This window comes from Gnatocerus cornutus, chromosome 8 (assembly GCF_029298725.1).
Source record: "Gnatocerus cornutus isolate USDA-ARS CGAHR chromosome 8, icGnaCorn1.1, whole genome shotgun sequence".
In the NCBI taxonomy this organism is placed as follows: Eukaryota; Metazoa; Arthropoda; class Insecta; order Coleoptera; family Tenebrionidae; genus Gnatocerus; species Gnatocerus cornutus.
Genome location: NC_142240.1, coordinates 14,674,348 through 14,689,525, shown reverse-complemented (window position 1 = coordinate 14,689,525; position 15,178 = coordinate 14,674,348). Strand labels below are relative to the sequence as shown.

General features: G+C 33.6%; 2 protein-coding genes and 1 long non-coding RNA gene across 5 annotated transcripts; 1 reads left to right on the top strand and 2 right to left on the bottom strand.

Moving 5' to 3' along the window:
* Positions 1 to 463: 463 nt before the first annotated feature.
* LOC148170187 (uncharacterized) lies at positions 464 to 1,941 on the bottom strand. Its single transcript, XR_015770653.1, has 2 exons — positions 1,858 to 1,941; positions 464 to 1,808 (listed from the first exon to the last, which is right to left on the bottom strand). It is a non-coding gene; the product is annotated as an uncharacterized LOC148170187 (long non-coding RNA).
* Positions 1,942 to 3,024: 1,083 nt separating this feature from the next.
* Positions 3,025 to 4,188, top strand: LOC148170186 (matrix metalloproteinase-15-like). The gene is made up of 7 exons (XM_088044264.1): positions 3,025 to 3,093; positions 3,175 to 3,192; positions 3,237 to 3,512; positions 3,558 to 3,675; positions 3,725 to 3,917; positions 4,002 to 4,057; positions 4,148 to 4,188. Exons 1-7 carry the CDS (start codon positions 3,025 to 3,027, stop codon positions 4,186 to 4,188), a joined length of 771 nt encoding a protein of 256 aa, XP_087900390.1.
* A 1,859-nt stretch (positions 4,189 to 6,047) lies between these two features.
* On the bottom strand, positions 6,048 to 13,839 carry LOC148170185 (anoctamin-1-like). Of its 3 annotated transcripts, none has more exons than XM_088044327.1 (8): positions 13,739 to 13,838; positions 10,423 to 10,618; positions 8,999 to 9,238; positions 8,802 to 8,947; positions 8,594 to 8,753; positions 7,299 to 8,541; positions 6,598 to 7,245; positions 6,048 to 6,550 (listed from the first exon to the last, which is right to left on the bottom strand). In XM_088044327.1, the coding sequence occupies exons 2-8, from the start codon at positions 10,597 to 10,599 to the stop codon at positions 6,438 to 6,440; spliced, it is 2,727 nt and encodes a 908-aa protein (XP_087900453.1). In that variant the 5' UTR covers positions 10,600 to 10,618; positions 13,739 to 13,838; the 3' UTR covers positions 6,048 to 6,437. The 3 variants fall into 3 exon arrangements, with proteins under 3 accessions (XP_087900453.1, XP_087900454.1, XP_087900452.1); XM_088044326.1 differs by having other exon boundaries at positions 6,070 to 6,550; positions 10,375 to 10,618; positions 13,739 to 13,839; XM_088044328.1 differs by lacking the exons at positions 10,423 to 10,618; positions 13,739 to 13,838 and adding an exon at positions 9,353 to 9,441.
* Between the last annotated feature and the right edge of the window lie 1,339 nt (positions 13,840 to 15,178).

Below are 15,178 nucleotides of genomic sequence, written 5' to 3'. Positions count from 1 at the left end.
TTGCTAGGTGTGGTTGTAGGACAGTTTGCGCAAATTAAGAGATTTTATTTTTTTATTCGGTTTATCGATGAATTTTGCATAATAATTTACGACATCGCTGGTGGGAGCCTGAGGCTCTTACATTCTGGCAAAAATGGATATTGTTGAGGTTGAAGTAGCAACTTTACGATTTGGACTAGAATAAACGAGACGATTAATTAGAGGCATCATATTTGGTAAATAGATTATGTGTAACACTTTCATTGAATGACGCAAAAGCGATAAGTCACTCCTCCACAGAAGTCAATGGTATTGGGCAAACAGTTCAGACTTTGAAATGGAGCACAGGGGGCGTTAAATTATTTTTAATGCTGGTAGCTCTGTTGTGTATTCTACTGAGACACCCACACATTGAATAAGCGAATGACACACCTGTAAAAATAATGGTCCCGAATTTTTTAAAACAGGAAATAAGTGGGATAAATAAAATACATAAAAGCTTTATATTTGACTGATCCTCATACCACATACAAAATATCAATTCCGGTATAAAATTAATCCTATTTTAGTGTCCTGTTACTACTATACAGGCCCCCTCAGAACACAACACATTTTTAATGCTTTTAGCCTGGTTTTTAAAGTAACTTTTGAAAAGTTAAATTTTTTTAAAAATTTGCCCGAGTTTTCGAAGTCACCGTTTTTTAAAAAAGTTAAAATTTTATGAAATATATCTTGTTTTATCAAACGTGAATACGGTTTCGTACAAACAAATTCCCCTTTTAAAAACACTTAAAATTCGTCTTTTTACCCTGTTTTTTCTGTTGGGCTACTTCAGAACAAAAATGTATTGGGCCACATGCCCTTCAGAACACTTTGTGTTTTTGGTCATTTTGTCCTAATTTTAAAGGTATATTTAAAAAAGCAGATATTCATCTCAAACTCATCTAGAAAGAAACGAAAATTGATAGATTTTTGAGAAATTTAACCTGTTTTTCCAAACGTACCCTTTCAAAAAAGTCTACATTTCAAGGAAAATACCCCGCTTTTCCAAACAAGAATACGGTTTTATCCAAACAAATTAACACTTAAAATCAGCGGGGGGCAAATTGTCACCCACTGATATTCTACTGTAAATCCAAAGTTATCATAATGTATCACAGTTATGTTTGTGGTTACATGCCACTTCAACACAAAAATGAATATGTCCAAATTCAATTTTCAATGGTATATTAACAAAAAAAAATTAGTATTAAGTACAGTTTAATAGTATACATATATTCAAAAAAGTAATTGCAAAATCCTTATTATAAATTCAGTCATCTGAGAGACCCGAGTCTCAGCACAAAATAATATCATCTGTAAACGAAAAATCAAATGCGCACATAAAGAATTACACATAAAACATTTCATGAATTCATTTTCATACAAAGTTTACGTATATTTTTCTTTCTAACCACTTGTAAAAAATTGTTAATAAGGATTTTACCTATCAAGTGTAATAGCCTCCACAAAATTTGCTTTTGCTCCAGGAGTTGGAAACTCAAATGTAACAAATTCGCTGTCTCGTAACTCTAGCTTTATGCTGGTTACTGTTGAATCCCCCACATTTTCTATATCCTTGAATTCAATACATTGTTTTCGGTATACCTTGTTTTCTTCCAATTGTCCTTGGGTAATTGAGGAATTCAATAATAATAAGTCTTACTCTTTTCTTAACCTCTAAAAGAATTTCTATTTGGGGTGATGCCACCCCATCCACCCCTTGACTCTCTGAGAACCCGATGTTCTCCCACACGGGCATTTCGCTCAGCTTTCTGTCATTTCTACAACTACAGAATATTGTTAATTCGATGCACTGCTTTGTTTCAAGGTACCTACCTAAATTCTCTGGTAATGCTCTGGCCATTATCAGCACAAAAAACCAGCAAAAACATAAAAGCAAGTGTTATAGTGTCCACAAAACAAAAACCTTAAAGAAGTGAGGCCTACATGTTAAACAGAGGCAACCAGTTTTAATTTGTGCTGCCTCAGGCCACAGCATAGAGATATTGTATTCCTATGCTGTGTCTTTACGTTGAGTGGAAAAACTAATTTTCCTACGACCCCATATGAAAGTGACATTTTCCACACGGTTAAATGACTCCGAAAGTTGATGTTTTCGTACATCCATTTCCGAAAGTAAAAGTCGCTAGTGTGATATGAATATATCCGCACAGACCTGTCAAAATTGACAGTTATTTTCAAATACAAATGTAACTCTTGAATTTTTGTCTCAAATATCTAAACGATTCACTGTAAAACAACATGCATAATGATAAAAATGAATTGGTAAGGTCGTTTTTGACAAATCAGTTTTGACAGGTCTGTGCGGATATATATTCATATCACACTAGTGACTTTTACTTTCGGAAATGGATGTACTAAAACATGAACCATCTAAATATGTGGCATACGTCACTTTTTTATAAGGTTGTAGAAAAATGACATTTAGAATAGATAAGAAATGAACTATTGTCAAAACTTATGGTTTCTTCCTGATGATGAAAGGTCGTAGGAAAAATAGTGTACATAACTCGTCGGAAAGTGTCTTTCTTGCACTCGTGTAATATCTGCACTCGGCTGGCGCCTCGTGCATCTACTTTTACACTGGTGCGAAATTGCTCACTTTCCGTACTTGTTATGTAAATATCTATTTTCCGCGGGACGATTTGAACGTGTCCAGCTGGCCCAAAGAGGTAGGCGATGATTTCTTATTGTAATAAATGACTGGCCATCCCAGAGTCGAGGACGATGACAGAATCAAAAAAATTAAATTATTTGATTTAAAGGTTGATAAGAAGTATGATGTTACTGCTGTAAGTAAATCAGATGATGTTGATCCAGCTATATTATCCGTTGATATATTTATCAAACTTATTTATTATTATATTTATCCGTTGTTGACTTATTTTCAGAGTCATCAAAAATTATATAAGTTCTATGTGTTATATGACGCTGTTTCATATTTTCTTGATAAAAGACAAAGAGTGCCTACAAAGAGATAATATGATCTTCAAGTCTAAAGATTATGAAGATTGTTTTTTTACTATAATTATTTTTGAAGATATTCCAATTGTTTAATTGGATATTTAAATTTACTCTAATAAATGAAATATATTATTTTTTTCTTATTTCTCACTATTGTAAAAAGTTCAGATGAAGTTAGTATTACAAGTTATTTAGAACAATTTGGGTATTAAGCGTCAGCGTCCACGAAGTGGACTAATGCTTCGCATGCTGAAGCAGACTCAGATCTGCGATTAGAGAGTAATGGATCATCATTAACAGAAACCAATGAAGCATTAATGATGTTTCAAGAACTCTGTAATTTACCAACAGATGGAACATTAAATCAAGAAACACTTGCTTTGATCAGTAAACCTAGATGTGGCGTTAAAGACAATCCAACAGCTTGTAGAGTTTATTATCAAAAATGGAATAAAACAAATCTTAAATGGTATTTTTCGTTAGCTACAATCCAGATGAAAGAATTTGCACAAAAAGCCTTTGATTAATGGGAATCTGTTCCAAATTTAAAGTTTAATTACAATAGTGTTAAACCGGACATACTTATTTCATTTTCTAATACGCTGTTTCAACATAATCATAATTCACGGTGTCAAAAAGGAATATGTTCTAGCAGTTTTGACGGAAAAGGTAATGTTTTTAGCACATGGCTTCTTTCCAAATAATGATGAATGTTTAGGAATTTATTTTGATAAATCAGAAAATTGGTATTTTGGTGAATCAAGCAATACACCTGGTGGCCAAACTAATTTTTATACAGTATTATTACATGAAATCGGACACACATTAGGTATTGAACATTCTGCAAATAATAATTCAATTATGTACGCCTATTATAAAGGTGATATTGATAAATTAACCCAAGACGATATGTGAACAATTCAATATTTATATGGAATACCTGAACGATTAAAATATGAATTAATACCAACAACAACAGTTAAACCTACTGTAAGGCAAAGCATCCCTGAAGGCCAGCCTAGAGGTGAAGCGGATGTCGAAGGTATATTCGGTAATTAATGTGATTTTAATAAAGAAATTGATACATTCTTAATTGCAAATCATCATATGTATATTTTTTATATGAAATATGTTTGGTTAGTCAATTTAAAAGACATTACTTATGATAAAAACCGAAATTAATTACAGATTATTTATATTTTTTGCCAGATGATTTTCAAGAAATTTCACATATTTGTCAAAAACCTTCAGGTGATGTTTTAATAGTTGTTAAAAATTTATATTATTTAATTGATTTTCCAAGTTTTAATGTTAAAAGCGGATATAATGCTCGATCTATTGAAAATTTAGGAATACCAAAAGGAAAAAGAATTGATGCAATATTTAGAACTTATTGTGGAAAAACATATATATTTTATGATAAAGTCTTGTACATTAAGTTTGATGAGTGTTTGTTTAGATCAAAGAAAAATGGCCTTATTTCAGAATTATTTGCTGGAATACCTCCAAATATAAGCAGAGCATTCAGATATAGAAATTTACATTTTTTTAAAGAAAAAATGTATTATGAATTTGATGATATTTCGAATACATTAGTTAAATCTGATAAATTTGACTTGACAGTTTTCGGTTTTAAATGTGGGTTTATCGATCAAATAATAAAACCAATTAATCGTCTGTGATTCACCTAAGGTATGCTGTATGCTACACATTTTCAAACATTTTCATAGTTTCATTAGCTGAAAGAATTTATACTTGAAATATGTATATGTACTCCTATATTTTTTAAAAGACTTTAAAGACTTGGCCATTTTCTAGAGTGTATACCGTCTCGGTATACACCAAATTTTCCAACTCACATAATTCTTTTAAATAAATTTTATCTTCATTTTGGACAAAACCGTATTCTTGTTTGGAAAAACGGTGTATTTTCCTTGAAAACCAGAGTAAAAGCATTAAAACGTGTTGTGTTCTAAAGGGGTCATATTAGTAGTTTAAAGAAACGAAGTGCTCTGAAGGAGCTTTATATGTTTAATTTTTTTTTTTTAATTTTGTTCAATGGGTTGATTTCTAGAACCATTAAATTTGAACTGTTGTGCTGAACAGACCCATCTACATTGGTTTGTATAGCATGCCTACTACCTTATAGAAACAGGGGAAAATCATCTAAAAAACAAAGTGTTCTGAAGGGGCCTAACAGAAAAAAGTCTTTAAAACAGGCAAAATCCTTAAAATATTTGCTTTTTAAAAGACAAATTTGTTCGGACGAAATCGTATTCAATTGTGCTGAAACGGCCCAACAGAAAACAGGGGAAAATGACGAATTTTAAGTGTTTTTAAATGGTAACTTTTCTTTTCCGAAACCGTATTCACGTTTGATAAAACAAAATATATTTCTCAAAATTTTGACTTTTTTAAAAAAGGATGACTTCGAAAACCCGGGCAAATTCTTTAAAAATTTTAACTTTTAAAAAGTTATTTTTAAAACCAGGCTAAAAGCATTAAAAATGTGTTGTGTTCTGAGGGGGCCTGTATAGTAGTCCTGTTAAAACTACAATGGGGCACCAAACTTAACAGACTAGACTAGTGATAGTGCCGTACCAAACTTCAACACTGAAGTAAATAAATAACTTAAAACTACATAAAATGACTGCTAATATCTACAATCCCAGTAAAATAAATAGTAAAAAATCTCGATAGGCAAGTGTGAACATGACAAGCAAGCACGAAATTAAAATACCATTATGATCTAAAATACTATAAATAAAAAGTATCACATGCTTACGTAAAAAAAGACCCGTTAATTAAATGCGTAACACAATAACATAGTAATTAGTCACAATCTTAAATTATTGTCGTTTTTACTAATTAAAATCGTATTATAAAAATGACGTAGCTATGGCAAGCGATTGTAATTTCACAAAGTGCAACAAGGAATTAAAATCACCCTGTATATGTTGAATTTCGTGGGCAATATTAATACGCAAAAATACAAATATTGGTCCTATCGGTACAATCAATCTCTTTAGAAGACGAATAAAATATCCTATAAAAAATAGACTTGATACACATTCAACGGTTGAATAAAATTTGATACAACCAGTAATTTTTAACGATTCTACGTCTTAGTTAAACAACGATAACTAATTTAATAATCTCGATTAGTACGGAATTGTAACTGCGATAAATTTACTAATTTTTCATAGTACCAAAATCCAACAACAGATATGTCAATTCTTTTTAAGCTGGACAACCGTTAAAAAATTTTTAACTATCACAAAAATACTTTTGGTACCATGAAAAATTAAGTATCCAAGCCATAGCACTTGAAGGCAAGTCAAAAGGCCGCCATTAAGCTTACTTAACTAGGAGATGGCTCCCATTTTCTTGGTCCACTTTTATATACACCCTACGTAGTAAATTAACATGTGTTAAGGATTTGTATCGTGAAATTGTGTCCCTTGTGGATTTGATTCTGACCGGAAGCCACCATTTGTATCATGAAACGACGTGTCATTTGATAACCCTCCCCGCTTATGTTTTCCTACAATAAAAAAACAAAAATCGTGATAACTCATTGGTGCGACTTACTCCTGCGTGGTCGAAACCGTCCTCTCTTCCTCTCATTCTCGATAATGATTTCATTAGTCTTGAACGCTTCTCTCTTTATTCTATCATTAAGTTTCCTTGGTATATCCGGTATTGTCCACTCCACTGCAGTAACAACAAATGCCACTACATTCTGATAAGCCACGACAAACGCAAGTCGCGCGGCCAAGAGATGCCAGTAAATCACAGTTCTTTTATATTTCACTAATTCTCCAGTAACATTCGGCGGATTTCGATAAGCCGGATATCGACAAATCGACGGGCTAATACTCGGATTCTCAGGAGCAGTCCCATTTTCAAAATCTTCCGTGTTGAAGTACGCCAGACTGTCTTCAATGAAACCGGCGTCTGTATGATCTAAACTTGTTTCAAAAATGTAGACCAACTTTGGGATGAAATGCGAAGAAAACGCTATGATAAAGGCGTTGGAAACGACTGAAATCCGCCCAATTATGGCCATCAGAGGGTACCACACTCCGATGTTTGTAACGCGGTGTGGTACCGGACGTCGGTAATATTTAACGAATTTTTTTGCGTCTAGACGCATCTCGAGGATGTTGTTTATAAGAGCGAAAAGAGGAGCTAATGGGAAGGCGGTTACGAAGATTGTCACGAAGCCGTATTGAAGTACTGAAAGAAGATCAAATTAGTACAACTTTACAATCTCATTGGGTACTACTTACCCATTTTAAGGTACTCCGTGAACAGACTCTTTGTTTGGAACTCCGACAATTTGTAATCTTCAGTCCACTGGTTACAAGTGACGATACCAGCTTCTGATTCAGATTGCGTATTTTTAATTCCCATCTTAAGTTTCGTGGAAGTGTACATCTTGAGAATGACAGGCATGGTAAATTCCACGATACCATTTAAAGCTTGATTTCCGATCATAATTATTGCCAATTGAATAGTGAGTTCCATCAAACATCCCCCGGGGTTACACTCTTCTTGTCGGAACCCGAAAATCCTGTTGTACTTCATTGGATAGCCCACGAATTGGCCTTTAAGAAACGCGATGTAGAAAATCGAAGAATAGTAATTAACGAACTGAAACATGTAGATTTTCAATGCTAAACTATCATCGTATTCAGTTTGAGTCCGTTGGAGTTCCATTTCGGTTAACCACGTGGCTAGTCTTTGATAGAAGAGATTAAGGATGTTGATGCACACTAAATTAATGATGGCTGCAGTGGCTGGTAGGACATAAATTCGGTAACTCGTTCGATCATCAAACAAAGCTTCCGAAGTTAACAAAGACATCCTGTAGATAACAACGCCGAACATAACAAACAGAGCGATAAAAGCCCACATGAGGACCACAGCGAAACTTAAAATAAGCGAAGGTAACTTCACTTTCATAAACGATACCGCAGGTTCACTCTGGTTTGTGATAACATTCAATTTCTTTTTCTTTGCGTCTGCTAGTCGTATCAGATACTCGGAACGTGGTGGCTCGGCTTCTAAATCAAATCCTGTAAGCCCCCATCTGTGGGTTATCCCAACACTGTATCTCTTCCAGAGTTCTAAATACAGAATTGACCAGAAAGACATAAAAACTGCGAAGTAAATAGTCGCGGGATTGTCGACAAAATGTTGGATTTTCGCATATAGACATCCTTCGTTTAGTTTCCAAAAATCGCACACCTTGTCACAGCGTGGACACATGATAATGTCGGAGTTGCAGATGTCTTGGGAAATAGTGTCTGAACTGAGAGTGGTGGCGCCGTAGACAATGCAAAGAATTCCCACAATCGCGGCCGGGATTAACATGTGGGTGTAAAACCCCAACCAGGTGAAATATAAAGCGAACTTCACGCCAAAATACTCTTTGATATCGTCGACTGGCTGGTATTTGAGACATTTTGATACTTGAGCCCACTGGTGAAGGAGAATGGAGCGTTTGGATTTGCCGTCGTGCGGGTCGCCCTACAACAAAATTAATAATTTCTTGACTATAATAAAATTCCAAACTCTTTACGTCGTGCAAGGGATAGGCAGCCTTGTAAACTCCTTCCGAAATCAGTCTCTTAATCCCTTTTTCTTGATCATCATCCCCAAATTCCTCTCTCTCTAAAATGTAGGCGACAACGGCGATACGAACTTCCTCATTAAAAAAATCGGGAGCATCCACATCGAATCTGGAAAACAAACTTTAGAATTCGTCCACAATTACCGTTTCTACTCACAGATAATTCTTGTCCGCACTAAACTCCGCAGTCAATGTGTGTTCTCTTGGAGGAAAAATTTTAGGATCTAACCCGACGTGGCAAAGATCAACAATTTTATTTACAGCCCTCAAAAAAATATTTGTTTTCTCTGTATACTCGGAATCCTAAAATGAGCTCACTCTAATTTGAGTCGTTTTTATTTTTGCACCACTCACCTGTTTGATGGGTAATCTCAGTTTTAAAAGTTCCGCGTATTGACATAAAAGTTCCTTAGTCACGTGAATTTTAACGAAGTGAATGTGTTGATTTTCCTCCCTTTCCAGAAGAAGTCCTTCCTCCTGTAAATTTTCTTCAAATCGTTTTCTTTTCGCGATGTATTCAGCTTTGTGGTCATCTTTATGATAGGCAAGAACGAAGTCAACGCGATGGTCGCCTTCTGTAAAATGGTGCCATTGCTGCAAACAGAATTAAATTTACAATCTACCGCGACAGGTGCGGGAATTAGTACGGATTAAACAAGCAAACTTTTCGTTAATTGAACGCCCAAACTGTTATTGTTACTACATTACCGTTATCGTCATTGTGAGCTGATTGATACGTTAAACCACAGCGGTCATGTTACGACTGAGGTGGTTTTGTTGATAAGGCAAAAATAGCTATTAGCTAAACCGAGATTTCATCGCCAGTGCAACAATAAAAATTAATATCATGATGATTATAAATCCAAATAATCTCTGATAACACTTTGTATCAATTTAAAACATGATAAAAAAGGGCGTCAAGTGGATATTTGCACGAAATAAATAGATAATAATAAGACAGGAGAGGTGCTATAAGAATTGAAACTGAAATGAAATAAACATGCACAATAAAGTAGAGTTCAGTATTTACATTATTGAATTTTAATTTGAAATCAATAGAAGTCTTAATGAACTACCTACCTAATTGAAGCAATACTCATTCCGAAACTTAATTATTTAAAATAAACAGCTTCGATCGTAAAATGTTACCAAAACAAACTATTTGGGGGAAATAAACAAACTCTCTGCTATTTCTGTTAGAAAGCTTAACTGCATCATGTTGTAACTAAGGACAAAAAAATTAAATTTGCATTAAAAATTTAAACTCGGCGACCTCGTACCTTTTTTTAATTATTATTTGCCGAGCAAATACTTATCTTTGTATTTAAACATTTAATAACATCGTGATAAGATCAATTAAACAACATTTTGAAGTACCTTCTCCACTTGTATTATCTTCGGTATTTTTTAAATTTAGAGCTACCGCACAGTCGTATCGCAGTCAATTTAATCAATTATTGTTTTAATCAACCAATATTAACCCAGGCCGAGTATCTCTAATGTACCACTTCAGCTAAATCACCTGTATTTTAGCCGGTGACATCATACCGTAGAAAGTTAACCTTGCACCAGCGCGTTTTTATTTCTGCACTCGGTGGAATCTTATCATTTATAACGAATTTATCCCAACCCGGCAAAGCCAAGGCAGTGTTGAAATAAGGTAAATAGTATTATTCATGCATCAGATTAAAGATGGTGCTTGTAATATTCGTATAAAAAATTCACAATACCCTATCTCTCCACTGCTTGTATGTCTTAACATCTCTATTTCTAGACACCTTATTTTGTGTTCCTTCTTCTGGCTCCAAACGAGTCAATTCCATCGTTTCTAAATCGATCGCCGAGTGATAAACTGTGTTTCTTGATAAACTAATATAATCCCGATTATCGAATCTTCTTCTGCTAGCTCCCGACGTAACTGAGATCGTATCGAAGAACTCATCATCGTCATCCATTCCGGGGTCTTACCACTACCTAAAAATATACGTTTAAACGATTTCTTGTGGAATTACAAGAATGTAACGTTGTGATTCAAGGAGAACGGAGATGACTGGTAGTTTTCTTCGGAAAATTTGTTCGGTTCATGTAATTTGCATTGTTTAGCGCCTACAAAAAGTGAGAGAAGATGAGCGCTGTTCGAAAATGTAAAACACGAGTCATGAGAAAGCAGGTCAACAGATCTTAATTTCTGATTTTTGAAGCTATTGGTGCGTGCTGACAGGTGTTAAAAACGGGTACGAATAATGAATTAGTTTTCCAACTGATCCATTTTGGACAACAAAAGCTGAAGAGCAACAAGTAATAGCGATGAGTGCTTACATGAGAAAATGAGCACAATTAGATTACTTTATTAATGACTCGTAATTGTTGTTAGAAAAACAGTTAATAGCCGTCAGAACCAATTTTGCTTCGAGACATGTTAACTTGTTTAAGACTTACAGTGTAACTTCGCGTTAATAAATTTTGAAATCTCAGAAACTCGACCACTAGGAAAAGAACACAATTTTTATATACATAATTAACACCGAAACTGCTCAAAAACTCAAGGTAAAGTGAAGGGTCTGCACGAATATTTACATAAAATCCGACAACTCTTAAAAAATAATCCAAAAATATAATGCTGAAAATATCTGACCACAAAATGTGTACATTTGCACCGCCCGAAAACCATACTGAAAATAAACTTCAGGATACGATCAAAATTTAATAGTTAATTCCGTTCGTTTTCGCAGTTTATGTCTCATTTTTTGGAGAAAAATAAAAAAAGATTAATTTTTAGCTGCCAATTTTATTAACTGAGTTTTTGGAAATACAAATTAACAGATGTTTAAATGAACATGATATAAAATCACAAACATAATTAATCTTTCATCAGATTCTGTCGCAACTTTATCGTTTTCCAAACAAATAATCGTTAATGTCTTCAAATAAATCTAAAAAAAATTACAACCTCGTAAAAGTTCGTTTTTTTCTACTCAAGTCAGGAGAAAAAAATCTAGGACAGAATTTCTTGCTTTACTTTTTATATCTCTAACATTTTTCATGATAAATATTATCATTACGTACAAATCAAACCACTCGAAAAGTTCACTGGACGGTTGCGATTTGTTATTACATTTGTCGGTAGCATTGTGCAACAAAAAAAAAAAATCATGTAAAACTAGCTTTATTTCAGTAGTCAAATCATTAATTTTCAATCTGTGATTGAAATTTTCCATACAGATTTATACAAAGAATTAATTCAGAAGGAAATGAATTACAAAACGACTCATGACAAAAAACAGATTTAGTTACCAAAACATATCACCAGATTTTCCGTCGACACGTAAACTCTTTGTGCACGCAACCTGACGGAACTCTATAATGTACAATAATGACTACCTAATTACATCTAAAAATTTGATAATTAAACAGTGAAAGTACCAAAAACCCCATTAACGCCGCGAGATTTTTCGCCAAGAACCGAAGGAGAAGTCACGAAAACCGTACTAAAAATGCACATAAAGTAGATCGATCTTCCAAGATTAGAATCTTGTTTACACCCCCACACGTCTCACAGGACATCTGAAAGGAGTTAAGTAAATGGGTTTGAGACGCTCAAATCCGCAGTAGTTATGTAAAGTCATGAACTAGTTTTTGATCTGATAACGATAATAAATGCTCAGATTCCGATAAACAATTTTTTCATAGACATAAATCCTAGAATAACAATGTCTAATGAGAATGACCGAACGCTTTACATTAAATTTCCGTAGATGTACAATACAAATTTACATACAAGCATACCAAATTGTCCGTAAAGTTGTTACATAACGGAAGAGATAATTGCACTACCAACTACCGAGCTAAAACAATTCTCATGGTATATAGCAACAGGTTTAATAACATTGACGGCACATGTCATACATACAAAGTACACAGTTTTATTCAACAACACGACGCGGCAAATTGTTCAACACCTAAGTTATCAACTTGTAAGACTTCAACTGAGTGGCTAACAATTCCACTAGTCTAAGATTAGAAATGTTTTGGTACAAATTGATCAAAACTCCCTAATTTTTAGACGAGATCTTATCATTTTAACATGTTGGTAGAACTGTCAAGAAGGTAAACAGTGCTACCAACATATTTCAACTTCTGAAGCCTGCGTTATTTTTGGAGCTTGTGTAATTAATTGACTCAATTCAATATCAATCTACCCACGTTTTCTATTTTTTGTCAAAATGATTTTACGTTAATGTACGCTTTTATGTCAGATTTACAAGCAATAACTTGGGTAAAAATAAAAATGACCTTAGCTAGCACTCATGACTAAATTTATATTTGAACTTGGAGATATGCTTTGTGTAATATTTTAATTAACACGTAAGTACACCTGTTCCTGACAAATAAATAAAATGAACAAATATATAAAATAATTAACTAGAAATAAATGTAATAACTGCAATCTATGTAAACACAATTAATTAGATTTCTGGAAATAACTACGTCTAATGTTATGTTAACAGGTTTGCAATGTTGTAAAAATGCGTATAAATAGTTTTCCCTTGTATAGTCTAAAGTTTGTTGCAAGTGATTTATAACATGTACTTATTTTCAGTCTTGATAATTGCCAATTGCAACATTTAAGTGGTAAAAAAATTAATTTAAACAAAATTACGAATGAAATTAATGAGCTTCATTTTTTTTCTTCAATTTCATCCTCACAAATTGTACCATGACTTGTGAATATGTTAATTAAGATGTAATTTTGAACAAGTCATCTAATTATTTAAACAAAACGTTTTATTAAATTAAAGATTTTTTCTTGTTGCTTCACGTAATTCCTTTCCCTCAAATTTCGAGAAAAAAAAATTAACGGCGGTAACATAATATTCAGGATTCATATCTCATTTAATTGGAGCGGATATGCGTATTTATACAGATTAAATTCCCAATTGAGGCCGACTAGAAACCGGTCACATAAATAATGTAATTTAAATTTTTCCCCAAAAAATATTTAATTCATCTCCAAGACTGATCAACAATAAAAAAAAAACGAGATAAATGGTATCGGGTCAAGGCAATCGAAATTAATGAAAATAATGATTGTACCGTTCTCCTAAAGGTGCAATGTGCTAGATTATGCAGCTCATGCATGGCTGTGACGTTACGTGCTATCAGGATGAACACTACATTATTATCACTTATCACTAACACCTGCAGAACACCAGGTTTACCTTACCTAACCACACTTTACACTAAAAAAAACCAAACACTTCACTGTGCGCATCTGTTTTGAAAATGCGCAAGTCTGTGGAGCTGACACGTAATCCTCTTTTCCATTTCCAACAGCCGGCAGCAACCGGAGGAAAGAGCTGGTAGTATGGGTTGGCTTGGAGGCCATTAATTTAGGATCCGTTATTGTAACAAAAATTTGTCGGTTTTGTAGCAGCATCAAGAATGACCCAGAAGTTGTTCTTAGCGTTTTGGTAGAGTTCTTGCAGAACCAAACGAAATTTGGTGATGCCAAATCCGGTGCATATGTGGGATTTTGCGGAAGGCAGTTCGCCTACGCTTAGATACACAATGGAGAATAAAAAGTTCTATAATCTTTGATAGGTGGCACTTCCATTTGAATCCTTTGGTATTTCCGGAATTAGTCAAGCGAAAACATTAACATAATGCATAAAGTTATTGTATGTGGTATTATGCATTTAATGCCGTTATTTAAGTGTAGAAGAATGTCGCGTATGAATGGAGAAATGTTACTAAAAGTTGACCTTCGTGTAAAAATTATAAATAATAAAAAATAAAATCAAAAAAACAAACGAGGAGGTAGATTTTAATTTGAAACTGCTCCAATCACAATAAAAAGTCAAGTCACTGATAAAGATTTTTTTTTAAACGTCATGAGTCATTACGTTTACAGGCTCAGCACACAAAGCTTCATTTTTACTCTTAATGACATAATATACTATTGTCTTTTGCTCTACTATCTTACAATTTGGTAGACTTAATTCGCGACTCTTAAATAGTAAAATAGCAATGTTCACAAATTTTATAGCTGTAGCAAACATTAGAGTTTAAAGATTACACCTTAGTTCACTAATCTTTGGCTGTAGCACTACAATTACCACAGTTACGAATTTAAAAAAAAAATGTTGGACATTTTTGCTTCGTCTTGAAAATAAAAATTTTTATTTGTGATTTTTGATCTACAATTTTCCAATATGGTTTAGAAAAAGTGGAATCAAGGGACCACGAAATCCTTTCGCTTCGAGCGAGGGACGAAAAAAACCGTATGTTGCTGACAGAACTGAGGATAAAGAACAAAGAAATGCACGAGTATCAAGAAAAAAACAAAGAATTGGAAATTGATAAAGTATGATATTTATTGTTGTTGATTACTTTAGTTAATGTAAAATTTTATTGTTAACTTTTAGAAAATGGTCAACTGGAAGTACCTAAAAGCTTTTGAAAAACTTAATTTAAGAAAGTATTTAGATAATTTAGAAGAAAACCAATCGCAGCAAACAAGAGGTAACAAGTCTA